This window comes from Meles meles, chromosome 18 (genome assembly GCF_922984935.1).
Source record: "Meles meles chromosome 18, mMelMel3.1 paternal haplotype, whole genome shotgun sequence".
Taxonomy (NCBI): domain Eukaryota; kingdom Metazoa; phylum Chordata; class Mammalia; order Carnivora; family Mustelidae; genus Meles; species Meles meles.
The window spans coordinates 39055465-39069071 of record NC_060083.1 but is presented as its reverse complement, the minus strand read 5'-3'; the positions used below and the strand labels follow the sequence as shown (position 1 = coordinate 39069071).

The following is a 13607-nucleotide window of genomic DNA, read 5'->3' as shown; positions in this document are numbered from 1 at the left end:
GCAAGACGAGGGGGGCCCCATGGATTTAGGGGGGAGGGGAAAAGCCATGGGGGGCACCCCTTCGGAACCCCTTTCCCAGGCGCGCGCTCTCCGCTGGAAGAGGCGCAGAGAGACACTTTCCGGGGAATCCTAAGTGTGCGGGAGGCCGGCTGGGGGCTCATCCGGTCCCAACGCCCGAGGCTCAGAAAAAAGAGAGTTGGCAGAGGGAGCGGACTACGTGCCGGGCCATGGCCTAGGCCCTTCGGCCCCGGCCCTGGCCGCAATGACCTCTTTGCCCTGCCCCCTCCCTGGCCGGGACGCCTCCAAACCCATCTTCCCGGACATCGCCCCTGTCCCATCGGTAGTGGCTACCTACCCGCTTGGCCTGTCCCCCGCAACCGCAGTCGCCTCCGATTTGCCCTACTCTGGGCCTTATGGCCACCTCCTTTCCTACTCCTACACTGCGCAGGCGACCCCGGCAGACACCTACCTGTCCTGCCAGCTACCGGCGGTGCCCTCTGAGCAGGAGCCGAAGGCAGGTAAGTCTGGCCGCCGCGGCTCTTCCCACCTCTGGGGTCTTGATCCCGTGCGTCCCTAAACTTCGCCCTCGCCTGGTTGGGCGCAACTAGCGGGATTCAGACCTTACTCAGATTCCACGGGATCTGAGGGGTGGGGGGAGGGCGAAGGGATGGGGCGGGAGACGGGGGGAGGGGCGGGGGCGAGCTGATCTAGGTCTCCTTTTCCAGACCGACCTGGTTTCGATTTGCAGTCGTGTGAAGCCGGGCGGCTGGGCTCCCTATCCCACCCCCTGGAGCAGCGGGGTTGTGTGTACCTACATGTAACGGAAAACTGAAACAATCCAGATGTGGGTGTGGGTGCCTAGCCCCTGCCCCAGGATTCTTTCCGTCGTGCACTCCTTCCTTACCCCAGTCATCTCTCCGCGTTTGTCTTGTCTCAGAAAGCAGCCCTCGAGCCAGAGCCAGACAAATGGAAGTCAGGCCGCAGCTGGAGGGCAATGGAACTGGGGACTGATTCGGGCCCCTCCCCTCCCCCCTTGGCGGGTGCCTGAATGTGCCCGACAGAGACTGGAAGCTGGCCTGTTGGAATGGGGGCCGGGACCCCACCATTCATTGTTTTAAGAATGTAACTACAGGTGTGTCAGCCAGTCTCTAGCTGTAGACCCTGGTCCCCTCAGCCTTCTTGCTGAAGGAGCGGTCCCTCTGGGACATCTCCACCCCTTGTCTTTGTGGGGGACGGGTTAGGCTCCAGCTCCTGTTGTCTGGAGCAATATGGAACCCCTTAGAAAGTGCTTACTGGGAGGCCTCAAAAAGGCCAAGGAGCTAGCCTGTCTTCCTGGTCCTGGGCCTGGTATGGCCGGAATGCTTGTAAGCCTATACGTAGCCACCTGTACTAGCTCCGAATTAGAGCTCAGGTCCCCTGCCCTCCCTGCTCCCACCTAATTGCCCCCACGATTGTCTATAGCACAGTCTCCTCCAAGGATGCATACCCACTGGCTGGCTTTGCCCGAGTCGGCCTGGACCAAAACATGTCTCTCCATTACTCCAACACAGGAGCTCAGAAAACATCAGAGCCAGAAGCGACCCTAAGGATTTGAGAGCTCAGCCTCCTTGATGGCCAAGCTTAGGCCCAAAGAAACTGAGGCCCAAAGAAAGCCAATTTGCACTTGGCCCTTACAAATTGACTTTCAATGCATGAGGCCAGAAAAGAGGATTTTAGGGAATTTCCTCAGAGCCCCCAAAGTTAATTGCCTTCTGTTCCAACTGGGCTGCCTCTCCCAGGCTGCTGGGTCTGTCCTTGTTAGAGGAGGAACAGTTGGGAGAGGAGGTTTGTGTGTTTGTTTGGTTTGGGTTTTTTTTTTTTTTTTAAAATACAAATTATCTAGTTTCTACAAACGAATCCCTCAGAGTCTTCCCTTTAGTACATGACACATTTGTGTGTTTGTGTGTGTAGTGGGGCTGGGAATAAGATAGCCTTGTCCTTCAAAGAATTGTTTATAGGGTTAGTATTTTCCTTCCTGTCCTCTGCATGCCTAGCCTTCCCTCTGTCGCCTCTAAGGATGAGAGAGTGGAGAGTTCCTTTACAGAATTTCCCCGGATCCAACGAAAACCATACACGTGCTTAGTCTAGATGGTTGCATTTTTTTCTCCGAAAGCTGGTGGACTTTCCCGTTCTAGTGTGAATGATTAGGGTGTGAGTGAGGGCTTGAGTCCTCCTTTTGCCCCCACTCCATGCCCACCCCTGCTTCGCGGAGAGGTTTGGCTCCAAGAGAGCCCTGCCACCACCCCCGGGGAGCGCGCTGGTGGGGCGCCGGCGCCTCGAGGGAGGCCTTTGGGCTCCAAGATTGCGACCAGGGCAGATCCAGTCGCGACTTGCCGCCGCTCGTGTGGAGAAGGGCAGCTGTCGGGGAAGGAAGTTGAAGGGACGCCCGCCCGGAGAGCGAGGGAGCCGAGGGCTGGAGGAGTTCAGTAGCCGGGCTGCCTCCCAGGCGCTGCGTCCCCGCCCGAGCTGCGCGCTCCCCGCAGCCAGAGAGGCGTAGGGGGATCGGTCGCTGGGCAGCCAGCCTGGGGCTGCGAGCGGTAGGGTCGAAGCAGGGGAGGCCGGACAGGCGCAGGCGGGAGCGGAAGCCCAACGGTTTTTCTGGGAATTGGCCGAGGCGGGGGTCGAGGAGGGTGGATCTAAGAAGCCTGCAGCGCCCAGGGCCACGCGGTAGGGATGCGGGGGAGGTGAAGGCAACCGGTCACCGCGGCCGATCCGGGGCGAGGAACCACACGCCTGAGGAGCACGACTGGAAGGAGGGGCGCGGTGAGAGTGCGGGTCGCGGGCGGACACCAGCTGCGTCTGGGCACCGGAGTCACGAGCTCTCTCGGCTGGGGTGGCCCAGCAGACCTGCGTTGAAAGCTGCAGACGTGGCTCTAAGCCCGGGGGCATTTCGGCCACTTTGTCCTCCCAGTCCTATCGCCCTAATGGAATGGTCCCGGATTGTCCCCACAGATTGGCGCAGGTTGGGGCCGCTCGAGCGGGAAGAGGAGAACCCCTCGACCCGCAACCCCTGTATTCTAGGGCCACTGTCACTCCGCAGAGGTTCCTGGAGTGACTGGGCCTGGGGGGAGGAGGTGACCAGACCTCGCGGGGCAACCCGGCAGTGCGGCAGCGCGATACTGGAGCTGCCGCAAGAGCCGGCGCCGACCGGCGCTGCGCGCTCTCCGAACCCCGGTCCCCATCCTCGAAAGCCGTGAACCCCTCTGTGAGTGTGGCAGGGCGCAGGAGGGGTCGCCCTCAGTCCCACCGGGCTTCTAGGGTCCCAGAAAACTGTCTGTCCCAGCCCGCCGGCCATGGGGGAGGAGAGAGCGGATCACGCCTGCAGGTTGCACCCCGGGAGAGGGCCTGTGCCTTGCAACAGGGGATGGTAAACCCCGGGAGACCTTTCCATACTCCGATGCTGGGGATGGGGGCGTGTGCTCATCCTGGCTTTCAAGCCCGCTTGGTCGGGCCCTCTGACCCACCTCTCCTCTGGCAGCAGGGAGGCTGCCACGCAAACACTTCTCGGGCCTCTGAGCATTGCCCTGGCGTCCCCTCCGCCTGGAATGACCTGCCCGCGTCAGCGACAGGCCTCAGCCCAGCCCCCGACCGAGCTTTTCGGCCCCGCCCAGCCCCAAGCTGGCGCCAACGCACCCTCTTGAACTCTGACCTCCCGCCCCTGGCGCCACCTGTACCCTCGCTCCGACCCTTGGCGCTCTCTTCCTGGGGTCACAGAACCAGTAAGAGTGGGAGCTCCCTGAGGGCAAGGACCGTTTCTTGTTCCACCTGGCGCACAGGGAGCGTGGGTCGGAAGGGGGCGTGGAGCGGAAGGAAGAGGAGGGCGGAGCCCGGCACCTGCGCTCCAGACCCGTCCGAGGCCTACATGCAAACGAGATGCAAATGAGCTCCTGGAGCTGCGCGTCCGACCCTCTCTCACCTTCCCGCACTCACCGTCTTGTGCTTGCCTCCCAGACTCGGAGAAGCCGCCGCTGTCCCCGGAGCCCTCGGAGCAACGCCCGCAGGCCCCGACCAAGAAGCTCCGCAAGCCGAGGACCATCTACTCGAGTCTGCAGCTGCAGCACCTGAACCAGCGTTTCCAGCACACGCAGTACCTGGCGCTGCCCGAGAGGGCCCAGCTGGCCGCGCAGCTCGGCCTCACCCAGACCCAGGTGAGGCCGTCCCGTCCTTCCTGCAGCTAGCCTTCCCCAGATGTGTTTTCTGGGAACCCACCGCCCTCCCCAGAGGGCATGCCTCAGGAGTCCCCGAGCCCTGCGGTTGCGGGTCTCCGGCATGTGTTAAGAGGGGGCCCTCAGTTTCGTGTTGGGGGGGGGGGTTGTGTTAAAAGGTGTGTTTGGGGAGGAGGGGCGGATGCAGGTAGAGGAGGGCGCCCAGACGGGAGAACTGGATACTAGCTCAGGGGCGGGACCTCGGGCAACTTCGGGGACTCTGGAGGACTGCATCATGTCCCCAGCCTCTGCCCTGCTCCCAGGACTGCGGGCGCGGGTGAGTCCCTATCCCTGGCTCACTGCCTCCCACACACACACTCCTCTTCATCTTCCCTCTTTCCCTTCTTCTCTCCAAAGGTAAAGATCTGGTTTCAGAACAAACGCTCCAAATACAAAAAGCTCCTGAAGCAGAACTCTGGAGGACAGGAAGGGGACTTCCCTGGGAGACCCTCCTCCTTGTCTCCCTGCTCCCCACCCCTTCCATCCCTCTGGGATCTTCCCAAGGCCGGGGCCCTGCCCACCGGTGGCTATGGCAACAACTTTGGAGCCTGGTATCAGCATCACTCCCCAGATGTCCTGGCTCCATCTCAGATGATGTGAGTCCCGGGAAGGGTGGGTCAGCCCCCATCCCCACCCGGTCCTCCACAAAGCCCAGGACCCAGCCCACCTGCGCCCCTTCTGGTCTCAGAGGAAACCTGCTCCAGATGGGTTTTCTCAAGTGGACAAGGAGTTAGAGGAGAACAAGCATGGGGCGGAGTCCGGTCTCCCTTGCCCTGTAACCCAAACAGCCTAATCAGGACTTTGGTCTTAACCCAACCACAACGATGAACTGGACACATGCCCTCCTGCTGATCAGAGGCTCTGGAGGGAAAGTTGCCTGCTGAAGCTCAGACTTCTCCCAGGACCCCTAGTCTTCCCACCCCTTCCCTGGACTGCAGTCTGCTACAGCCTGGAGGCGAAACCTAGAAACACTTGAGTATTTTTTCCTCTCTGTGTGCCTTGGGTCTCACCTAACCCTGTTATGAGCAAAAGCGGAAATGAAGTGGGTGTCCCGTCTTCACGATGAGCACCATCGGGTGCCCCACCCCCATCGATTTTTCCCGATGGCTGGCCCATTAGCCCCATGACTGATAACACTGCCTCACCAAGGTAGTACCACCAAGGTTGTACCTCACCAGGGTGAGGTAGAAGAGATGCCGAAAATGTGGAATTTGTGGACCTCTGGGTAATTCATCCTCTTCTAAAAAAGACTTCTTCTTCCCATGTCTGTTCAGTTGCAGTGGATAACACATCCAATTATCCTTATTTATTATGAGCCTAGCCCCCCCTTTCCCACCCTTAATACCTAACAACCCCACAAGCACACCTTCTTGGAAACCCACAGGGTTTCCACACTTTGGAGAGCATGGGGGGGGCCAACAGACTCTCTGGATGAGTATAAGTAGAGACACCCCCAAATAGGGAGGGTGGGCTGGCAGGTCAGCTCCTCACAGCTCTCTGTCCAAAGGAACCTCTTCTGTTTATGACCCATCTAGTGTCCTCCACACCGGGAGCTTTCGGAGATTAAATCTGTGCAAAAGGCTGGGCCCTGGCTGTGAGTCTGTTTCCCAGCTTCTAGGGGTGGGTGTTGGTTTTTCATCTCTCCGGCACTGAGCTAGAGGACTGGATGCAAGTTTTACCTCTGCCACGAACTAGCTCCACTGCTGTAGCTCTGGAATGTTCTAACGACCATTTTCATACACTCCCGTGTGAAACTGGAAGATGTCAGTACTGCAAATGACCCAAGTCTGAATGGTCCTCACCTGCAAATTCTGGCCTGGTCCAGATCTGGAGGGAGCCAGGGCCAGGAGTCCCCCGTGCCCCATCTTCCCGTCCCTGCTCACCTGGCAAGGGGACATGCCCACTGAGCCAGTCCCATCCTCCCAGTGTGCTCCTTGGGCTAGAGTGGCCCCAGCCCACCTAGGGGAAGGGGGAGGAGGAGAAAATCCCAGAAGGACCTGGACTTCTCCTCCATCCAACAAACATGTGTGAAGCCGCTGCTCTGTGATAGATCCTGGAGATCCCGGGTGACTGAGGCATATGGGGGAGCCAGAGGGATGACCAGCCCCTTGTGCAGTAAGGGCCACGTTAGAGGAAGTAGTGCAGTACAGTCAGGGGCTTCAACTCAGCCTGGACCCAGCCGTGCATTCATGGCCTCCACACCCCATCACACACAGCACCCAGTGGCAGAGAGGCCCAGGAACAGGGCTGCGAACAATTCAGGGAATCCAGCCCAGCTTTGGCCCAAGGGATTGGGGGAGGGGCCTCCAATTCCAGGCAAAAAGTTCCCGAGTCATCTTCCCTTTTACTGCCTAAACCTGTTCCCAAGCACTGAGAACTGGAGGGGCTGCCTTAGTTGGAAAATCCCACCCAGGCACTTTGAGCCAAACCCCCTGGCCCAAGAGAGGCCCAGGTTGGGGGTCTCTGTAGAGTAGAAGAGGTACAAAGTCAGTGGAACCCCCTGCCCAGGAAGCCTGCTGTCAGCCCCTCCTAGGTCCCTTCTGGGTCAGTGGCCACCCCTGCTTGCCGCAACACACCTGGAGGGTTATCCTGCGGTTGGCAAAAGACATGGAGTAGGCCAAAGCCAAGATCAGAGCTCTGAGGAATGGGGGTGCCAAGAGCGGGGGTGCCAAGAGCGGAAACACCCCCTCTTCCTCTGGGTCTTCCCCTGCCCCTAGCCAGAAGCCCCACAGGCTCTCAGGGCCCAGCCCCAGGTCCCTCCCCTGGGTCTTCTTGGAGGCCACAGGCCCTCAGGGAAGCTGTTCCTCCCACTGCAGGTTACACTCCTCTTTCCACAGACCCAAGATAAGATCTACCGCCCCATCTCGGAAAGCCTCCAAAGGCGAGATTAATTGGACAGCCCAACACGGAGTCGCATCGTTAAAACAACAGCCCAGGTTGTAAAGTTAAGTAGCAGAAGGAGTGTAATTACTCTCCCAGCCAGAGGCCAGCTGCCCCCCTTCCCTACCCCATCCACCTGACCTTTCCAGGGGAAACGAGAGTCCTTTCCACTTGGGAGCTGGTCCAACTCCCTGGGCTCCTGGGTGAGGATGGACTTGAAACCCCAGGTGGGGGAAATGCGCCCCATTCACCAACCTCAGGCCATCTGAGCTGTAGAAGGGGAACCTAGGGTTCCCTGTGAAGATTCCTCTCTGGGAAAATCAGGTCCAGAAAGGAGCCAGGACAAACTCCAGTGGTTAAGAATGGCAGTTTGGGGGGCGCCTGGGTGGCTCAGTGGGTTAAAGCCTCTGCCTTCAGCTCAGGTCATGATCTCCGGGTCCTGGGATCGAGCCCCGCATCGGGCTCTCTGCTTGGCAGGGAGCCTGCTTCCTCCTCTCTCTCTGCCTGCCTCTCTGCCTAGTTGTGATTTCTCTATGTCAAAGAAATTAAAAAAAAAAAAAAAAAAAAAAAAGAATGGCAGTTTGGGCCTCCAAAGTGTCCAGCTCTGCTGTGTGACTTTCAGCAAGTTACTTAACCTCTCTCTGAGCCTGGTGTTCCTCCCCCCTGAGATGGGAAGGCTAATAGGACCAGCTCCGCAGTGTAGCTGTGATGATGAAGTGAGATAGTCCTTGTAACACGCTTGACACGGTGCCTGGAACAGGGTATGCGCTTCACAAATGGCATTATGGCTGCTGGGTGATTATCGGGGAGGAGGGGTCACGGCCAGGGTGAGTTCTTACTGCCACCACCATCCATTCACCTCTCACCTCTCTGCCTCCCCAGGGTAGGGAGGAAGAATGGGGCTGGAGCCTGGAGACCCACGCGCATTCCTTGTCGCCACTGTTTCAAAGCAGGGCACAGGCGAGGTCCTAAATGCGGAAGGGCATCTAAAATCAGCTAAGACTGAAGAATGGGAACCCAAAGGCTGGGGCCCCCTCTTTCACCTACAAGGGTCTCAGCCACAAGAGAAGCCGACTTGGGGCTTCCCTCTCCTCTCCCCATATGCTATTTTAAGACAGGCCCCCCATTCTCTCCCCCGACAAAATGAGATTCAATTAATTTAATTAAAGCAATTTTGGGAGCAGCTCCTGAAGGTTTCCAATGTGAGATAATTACAAGTAATTTGCTGCCGTGAAGAGGAAGAGAGTGCACAGGGTCTGGGGGCAAAGGAGGCAGCCCCTCTCCACCAAACGGTCGCAGATCTAGAGGGACTCCACATTGCAATCTTAACCGCCCTCCCATTGGCCAAATTACTTGCAGGTGGGAAGTGGGAGAAGATGGTGGTGGGAGGGGGCTGGGAAGACACGGAGTGACAGACCCCCCTCCCCCATCCCCAAATCTGCTGTGCGGGGTGGGGGTGGGGAGCGGGTGGTTCCCCGACAAATTGTCTGCATAGCCCTTGTAGCTGATTACTCAGCTCCAAGCCTCCTCTGAGTCTGGGTGCCCGAACTTGCCTCTGGGATTGGATCCAGAGTCAATGGAATGTTATCCGGGGTAGCTGAGGCCTGTGTAGACGGGGTCTCAGAGATGTAGGACTTCCGCAGAAAGTGTAAGGGATGTGGGTAGAGAGGGGAAAGGCCAGAGGAGGCTACACTGGCTTCTTCAAATTCTCGGTTCCAAGGTGGTGATGACGCACCCATTCTCCTCCCCTGATCGAGTTCTGCTGGAGCCTCTGCTCCCCTGATTCCTTCCATTGTTGTGGTGGCAGGGGTTGGGGGTGGGGGGCAAATCTCTCAGCTCTCAGTCCTCAGGACCACAAAAGCCTCTTCCTTCAGAAAAGCATCCCCGCTGGTGCTTCCCACCTCCAGTCACCTGGATAAATCTTTCTGTGCCGAGACTCCTGTGGTCTCTGAGGGGACGGGATGGGGGACTAGAGGTAGCCAGGTAGCCGGGAGGAGTGGGAAGCTGAGAAAGATGGGTGAGTGTGGCTTCAGGCTTCTGGGAAGCTCCCTCTGAACCCTGCCCACAGACAGCTGGTTTTCAAGGGACTAGGGTCCCCTTTTACTCGGGAGTTCTGGTTCCAGGCGGTGAATAACGTTTTTTGCAGTAATGGTGGAAAAGAAAAAGTCTCTGACACCCAAATTATTTCTCTTTCATGTCCTCCCTTCTCTGCCATCTCTTCCCTTGTTTCTCCCATCCTGAGGAGGGGCGAAGAGGAAGGCCTCCAGCTCTGATTTCTCTCTCCTCTAGCCCTTGCCACACCCCTTCTCCCTGGAGCCATTGAGCACTCTGGTGACTACTGTCTCTCCCCTTCCAAGATGAAAAAGCCTAGAGAGGGAAAAGGGGCTGCCTCTCCCCCTTTCCTGGCCAGCTCAGATGGGTTCAGAAGGGGGGATCAAAGACCTTTCCGGTCCCATCCTCAAGACACCAGAGCCTTGGACAAGGCACAGAGCTGGACAGACGTGGCACAAGGACTCCACAAGTGCACCCACATTTCTACCAAAGAAGGTGTGCACACAGGCAGGCAGCCACACGGCGGTACACACGTGGTTGGCAGAGCCGCACACAGACACGTGAGTCTGTGAGCCACGAGTCTGGAGACACGAGGCCCCACCACGATTGTAGACGGACACATACACTCACAGGTTATACACTCATAGAGAGAAGGACAACACACAGGGCTGAGCTGGGAGGAGGCACGGGGACTTAAACACAGGCAGAAGTAGAGAGAAATAGAAACATACCCAGAAGCACATAGACTAGCTTCCCTGTGTGTGTGTGTGTGTGTGTGTGGAGTGCAGACGGTTCTCTCTCCTTCTCTCTCTCTTTCTCTCTCTCTCTTCCCCCACCCACCTCTCACTCTGGTCCTTTGTCCTAGCTCTCTGTCTCCTATTTTCTGGGAGGATTTCCCTGGTGAGCAGCTGGGGAGGGAGACTGAATGGCCACAGAAACCCAGTAATTTTATTATGACTTTATTTTCTTTGTTCCCTGAAGCCTTGCCTCCTTCTCTCCCTGAGCTCCAGCAAGAGAGCCTGTGCTAGCCCTCCCTGCCACATTCCATAGCTCCCAGATGAGGCCATTGATTCCAGCCAAGGCCCAGGAACCCAAACACTGTCCTCTCTGAGATCCCCACGGATTCCCCCACCCCTATTCCCAGCCCTGAGGGCAACTCCAGCAGCCGGGAGGGAGGAAGGGGACCTGTGCTGCTCTGCCACTACTTGCTGTGACCTTGGGCAAGTTACAAACCCTCTCTGAGGCTCAGATCAATTCTCCTGCCAAATCCTCTGTGTGTATGTGTGTGTGTGCGTGCGCACACGCGCATGTGCGTGTATGTGTGTGTGTGCGTGTATGTGTGTGTGTGTAGTGGTAGAAATGTCTCCACCACCACTTTCTACTCCGGTCTGGAGCTGTGTAAGGCAGAGCCTGTCTCCCATCAGACTGGAGGCTCCTGAGTACAGGGCTTTGCCTCCCTCGTCAGAATAGGTGCATTCAGCCGCTCTTTCCAACCCCATAGCTTGATGACTCTAACGTACTCAGCCCCACTGGCATCCTGGGGGACATGTCTGGCCAGCCCAGGAAGGGAGAGGAGTTGGCCCCAGCTTCCTCCAAACATCAAGGATTCTGATTCAACGCCTCATAGTGCCAGACCTTCTGCTTCTCTGGCCCAAAAATGGAGAGATGACTTCATTTCCAGGGGAGGGTGCCACTCTTTATGGAATATATGTGGAACATATTCCTCTCAGCTTCATCTGAACTATCCCTTTTGGAGTCCAGTTGAACTTGGGGTCAGATGGAAGAAAGAGCCTTTGGCCAGCATGAGGAATTCCCCTCTGGTCTGTGGTCCCCACTCTCTCATCCCCCTGCTTCAAGCCGATGAAGAACATCCAGCCCGAGTCATGAGGCTGGGAGCAGGGCATCGAATTATCCAACAGAGATCATGGGGGCTCCCTGGGGGGTATCATTCTTCCCCCCTCTGCTCAGGATTCCCCTCAGCCTAGAAGCCCACTCCCATGATCCCTTGCTCTGTCCTGTTTTGCCTGACCCTTCGGGACTCATACTCTGCCCTCAGACTGGGTTGCCAGACAACAGGGCACTGGCCTCTGCTCTCAGACTGGGGGCTCTCCCACTCAGTGGTTCCTTGCTCTGCTTGACCACCCCTCTCTCAACCCTGGTGCATGCATTGTTTTTGGGGTAGAGGGCTGCCTGCGGATAAGGGCACATGACTCTTGCCCAGGTCCCTCCTCTCCCACTGCCCAGGCTACCAGCTGCTGCTGCTGCTGCACCACCAGCCACCAGGCCCCTCCTCTAGGGCTGGACCCAGCAGTTGCTTTCTCTGTCTCTGCAAGCCGGGGCCTGTTGGCGACTCCTCCTCCCAGCCCCGGAGCCACCGGGAATTCTTTGCTCCAACAGATCCTGGGGGAAGCCAGACCACAGGAGCCTCCTGACATGCCCCTGCCGGGCTCCTGTCACATTCCCCAAGCCCAGGGGGATCAGCTGGGTCCATCAAGGCAGGCTTCGCCCATCCCTTGTGACCTCCTCAAGTCTTCCTACCTCCCTTTCCAAAGCCTGAATCTGCCCTGGGACTCATCCTTGACTTTGGGTCCTTCCCACTCCCAGCCCCTTGGCAGCCCCATCTGCGCAGAAAGACTTAGTCCTCTTGGCTCCTTGAAAGTAAAATTTGCCTCCTCTGGGGAGACTTCATGGAGTCTCTGGAATGCAGACCCGTAGCTCCAAGGCTTTGGGCCAGTCACTTTACCTTCCTGGGTCTTCCTTTCCTCACTGATGCAGTGGGGATAACCATCAAACTATCTCAGAAGGTCATGGAGACAGAGAGAGTGTCTCCTTGGTATGTTGTGAAATATACCAAGCGTGCCAGGGGATATGGAAACTTACGTCTCCACCTTGGCCATACCAATTTGATGGCAAAAGTGTCCCTCTTTCCCCACTCACCTAAGTTCTCCTCTGACTCACCAGCTTACCACGCAATGGTGAAGAGGACACTTCTGGCTCCAGGAACACAAAATAATAAAGAACCAAGGCCTGAGTTCAAATCCCACTCTGTGACCTTGGGCCAGTTTCCTAGCCTCTCTGTGCCTCACCTTCTTCAACCCGAGAATTAAGATAACGATAGCATGGTCTTCATAGAGTCGTGGTGCCGACTACATAAGTGAAAACACAAAAGGTATTATGATATAATGAAGTAAGGATTCAGCAAGGATTAATTATCACCGCTATCTCTGACCAGAAAAACCTTCTCTGTCCAGAAGAGAGCTTGCCCCAGCACTCCCATGCCTCTGTTGATCTCTACCTGTGAGCAGAACCCCAGTCCAGTTGTTGTCCCCAGAAACCCAGAAACCCCAGAAATGCGAGCGGTGGGCTGCATTTCAAAGCTGCTTTGAGAACAGGGAAGGAAGTTCCACAGGAGGCTGGCAGGGTGATGATGTCTGATTGTGCTTCTAGGAACCCCAGAATCCCAGTCCCCAGCCCTCTAGGAAACCCAAGTGAGGAGGCGAGACCATCCAGCAGCTGCCTGGCTCAGAGCTAAGGCGGAGGCATGTGAGGCCCCTGACTTCGGCTTTCAGGAAAGCTTATCCCTCCTATAACCCCAGAATTCCTTCTCCCAAGCTAAGAAGCGCAGGTAAAACCATTCCTTTTTACTGCTATTTGATTGTATACCTAGAAAACTCAAGACACTCTAGGAGGGGAAAAAAACCAGAATTAAGAACATTTTGGTATGACGGCCAGATAAAAGATGTACAGAAGACATCAGTAGCTGTTTTCTAGCAATAAATAAGGGGAGATATTCCTGTTGGAATGCAAATACAAAATAACACAGTACTCTAAGTATATAGTTGGGGAGAGCAGCTCTTTAGCTGATTAGTAACCGAAAAGTATTAACCCCTGCTCTCTTAGCTTCTGTCGGCACCAAGGCCCAGCACATGGCCCTTGGTGGCCATCCTTCCATCACATCTGAAGCATGGCAGACTTAGACCAGAATCAAGAAAGCGATTTCCCAGTAGGAGGAGAAATTTCTAGTATGAGAGCTCTGCCCCACTCAGAGGAGGAAGGATCAGCTTTGGGCCTACTGAGGGTGCCTAGAACTCCCCAGGCCAACTGAGGAGGGCTGGTTTCATTGAAAACTAATAGAAAGTTTGTTGAGCTACGTGCTAAGCCCTTCATATGTATTTTTTCATTTCCTCAGCAGTCCTGCAAGATAGGTATGATTAGCTCCATTTTATAGAGGAGGGAAAGGGAGGCTCAGAGAGGGCGAGTGACTTCCCTGAGGTTACACAGCTAGTAAGTGTCCAAAACCAGGACGTGAGCTCAGGAGTGTGCATACATGTGCCTGTTTGGACATGTGTGTCCTAGCCTACAGAATGACAATCCTGGTGTCTCTAAGGACACAGGGCAAGTCTGAGAACAAGGGGAAAGGTCCAGCCTGGC

The 13607-nt window shown here is 56.7% G+C and overlaps 1 protein-coding gene across 1 annotated transcript; it reads left to right on the top strand.

The window, feature by feature from the left end:
* The first annotated feature begins 262 nt into the window (after window positions 1–262).
* DLX4 (distal-less homeobox 4) lies at window positions 263–4954 on the top strand. The gene is made up of 3 exons (XM_045983892.1): window positions 263–518; window positions 3991–4187; window positions 4602–4954. The coding sequence occupies exons 1-3, from the start codon at window positions 263–265 to the stop codon at window positions 4842–4844; spliced, it is 696 nt and encodes a 231-aa protein (XP_045839848.1). The 3' UTR covers window positions 4845–4954.
* The last annotated feature ends 8653 nt before the right edge of the window (window positions 4955–13607 follow it).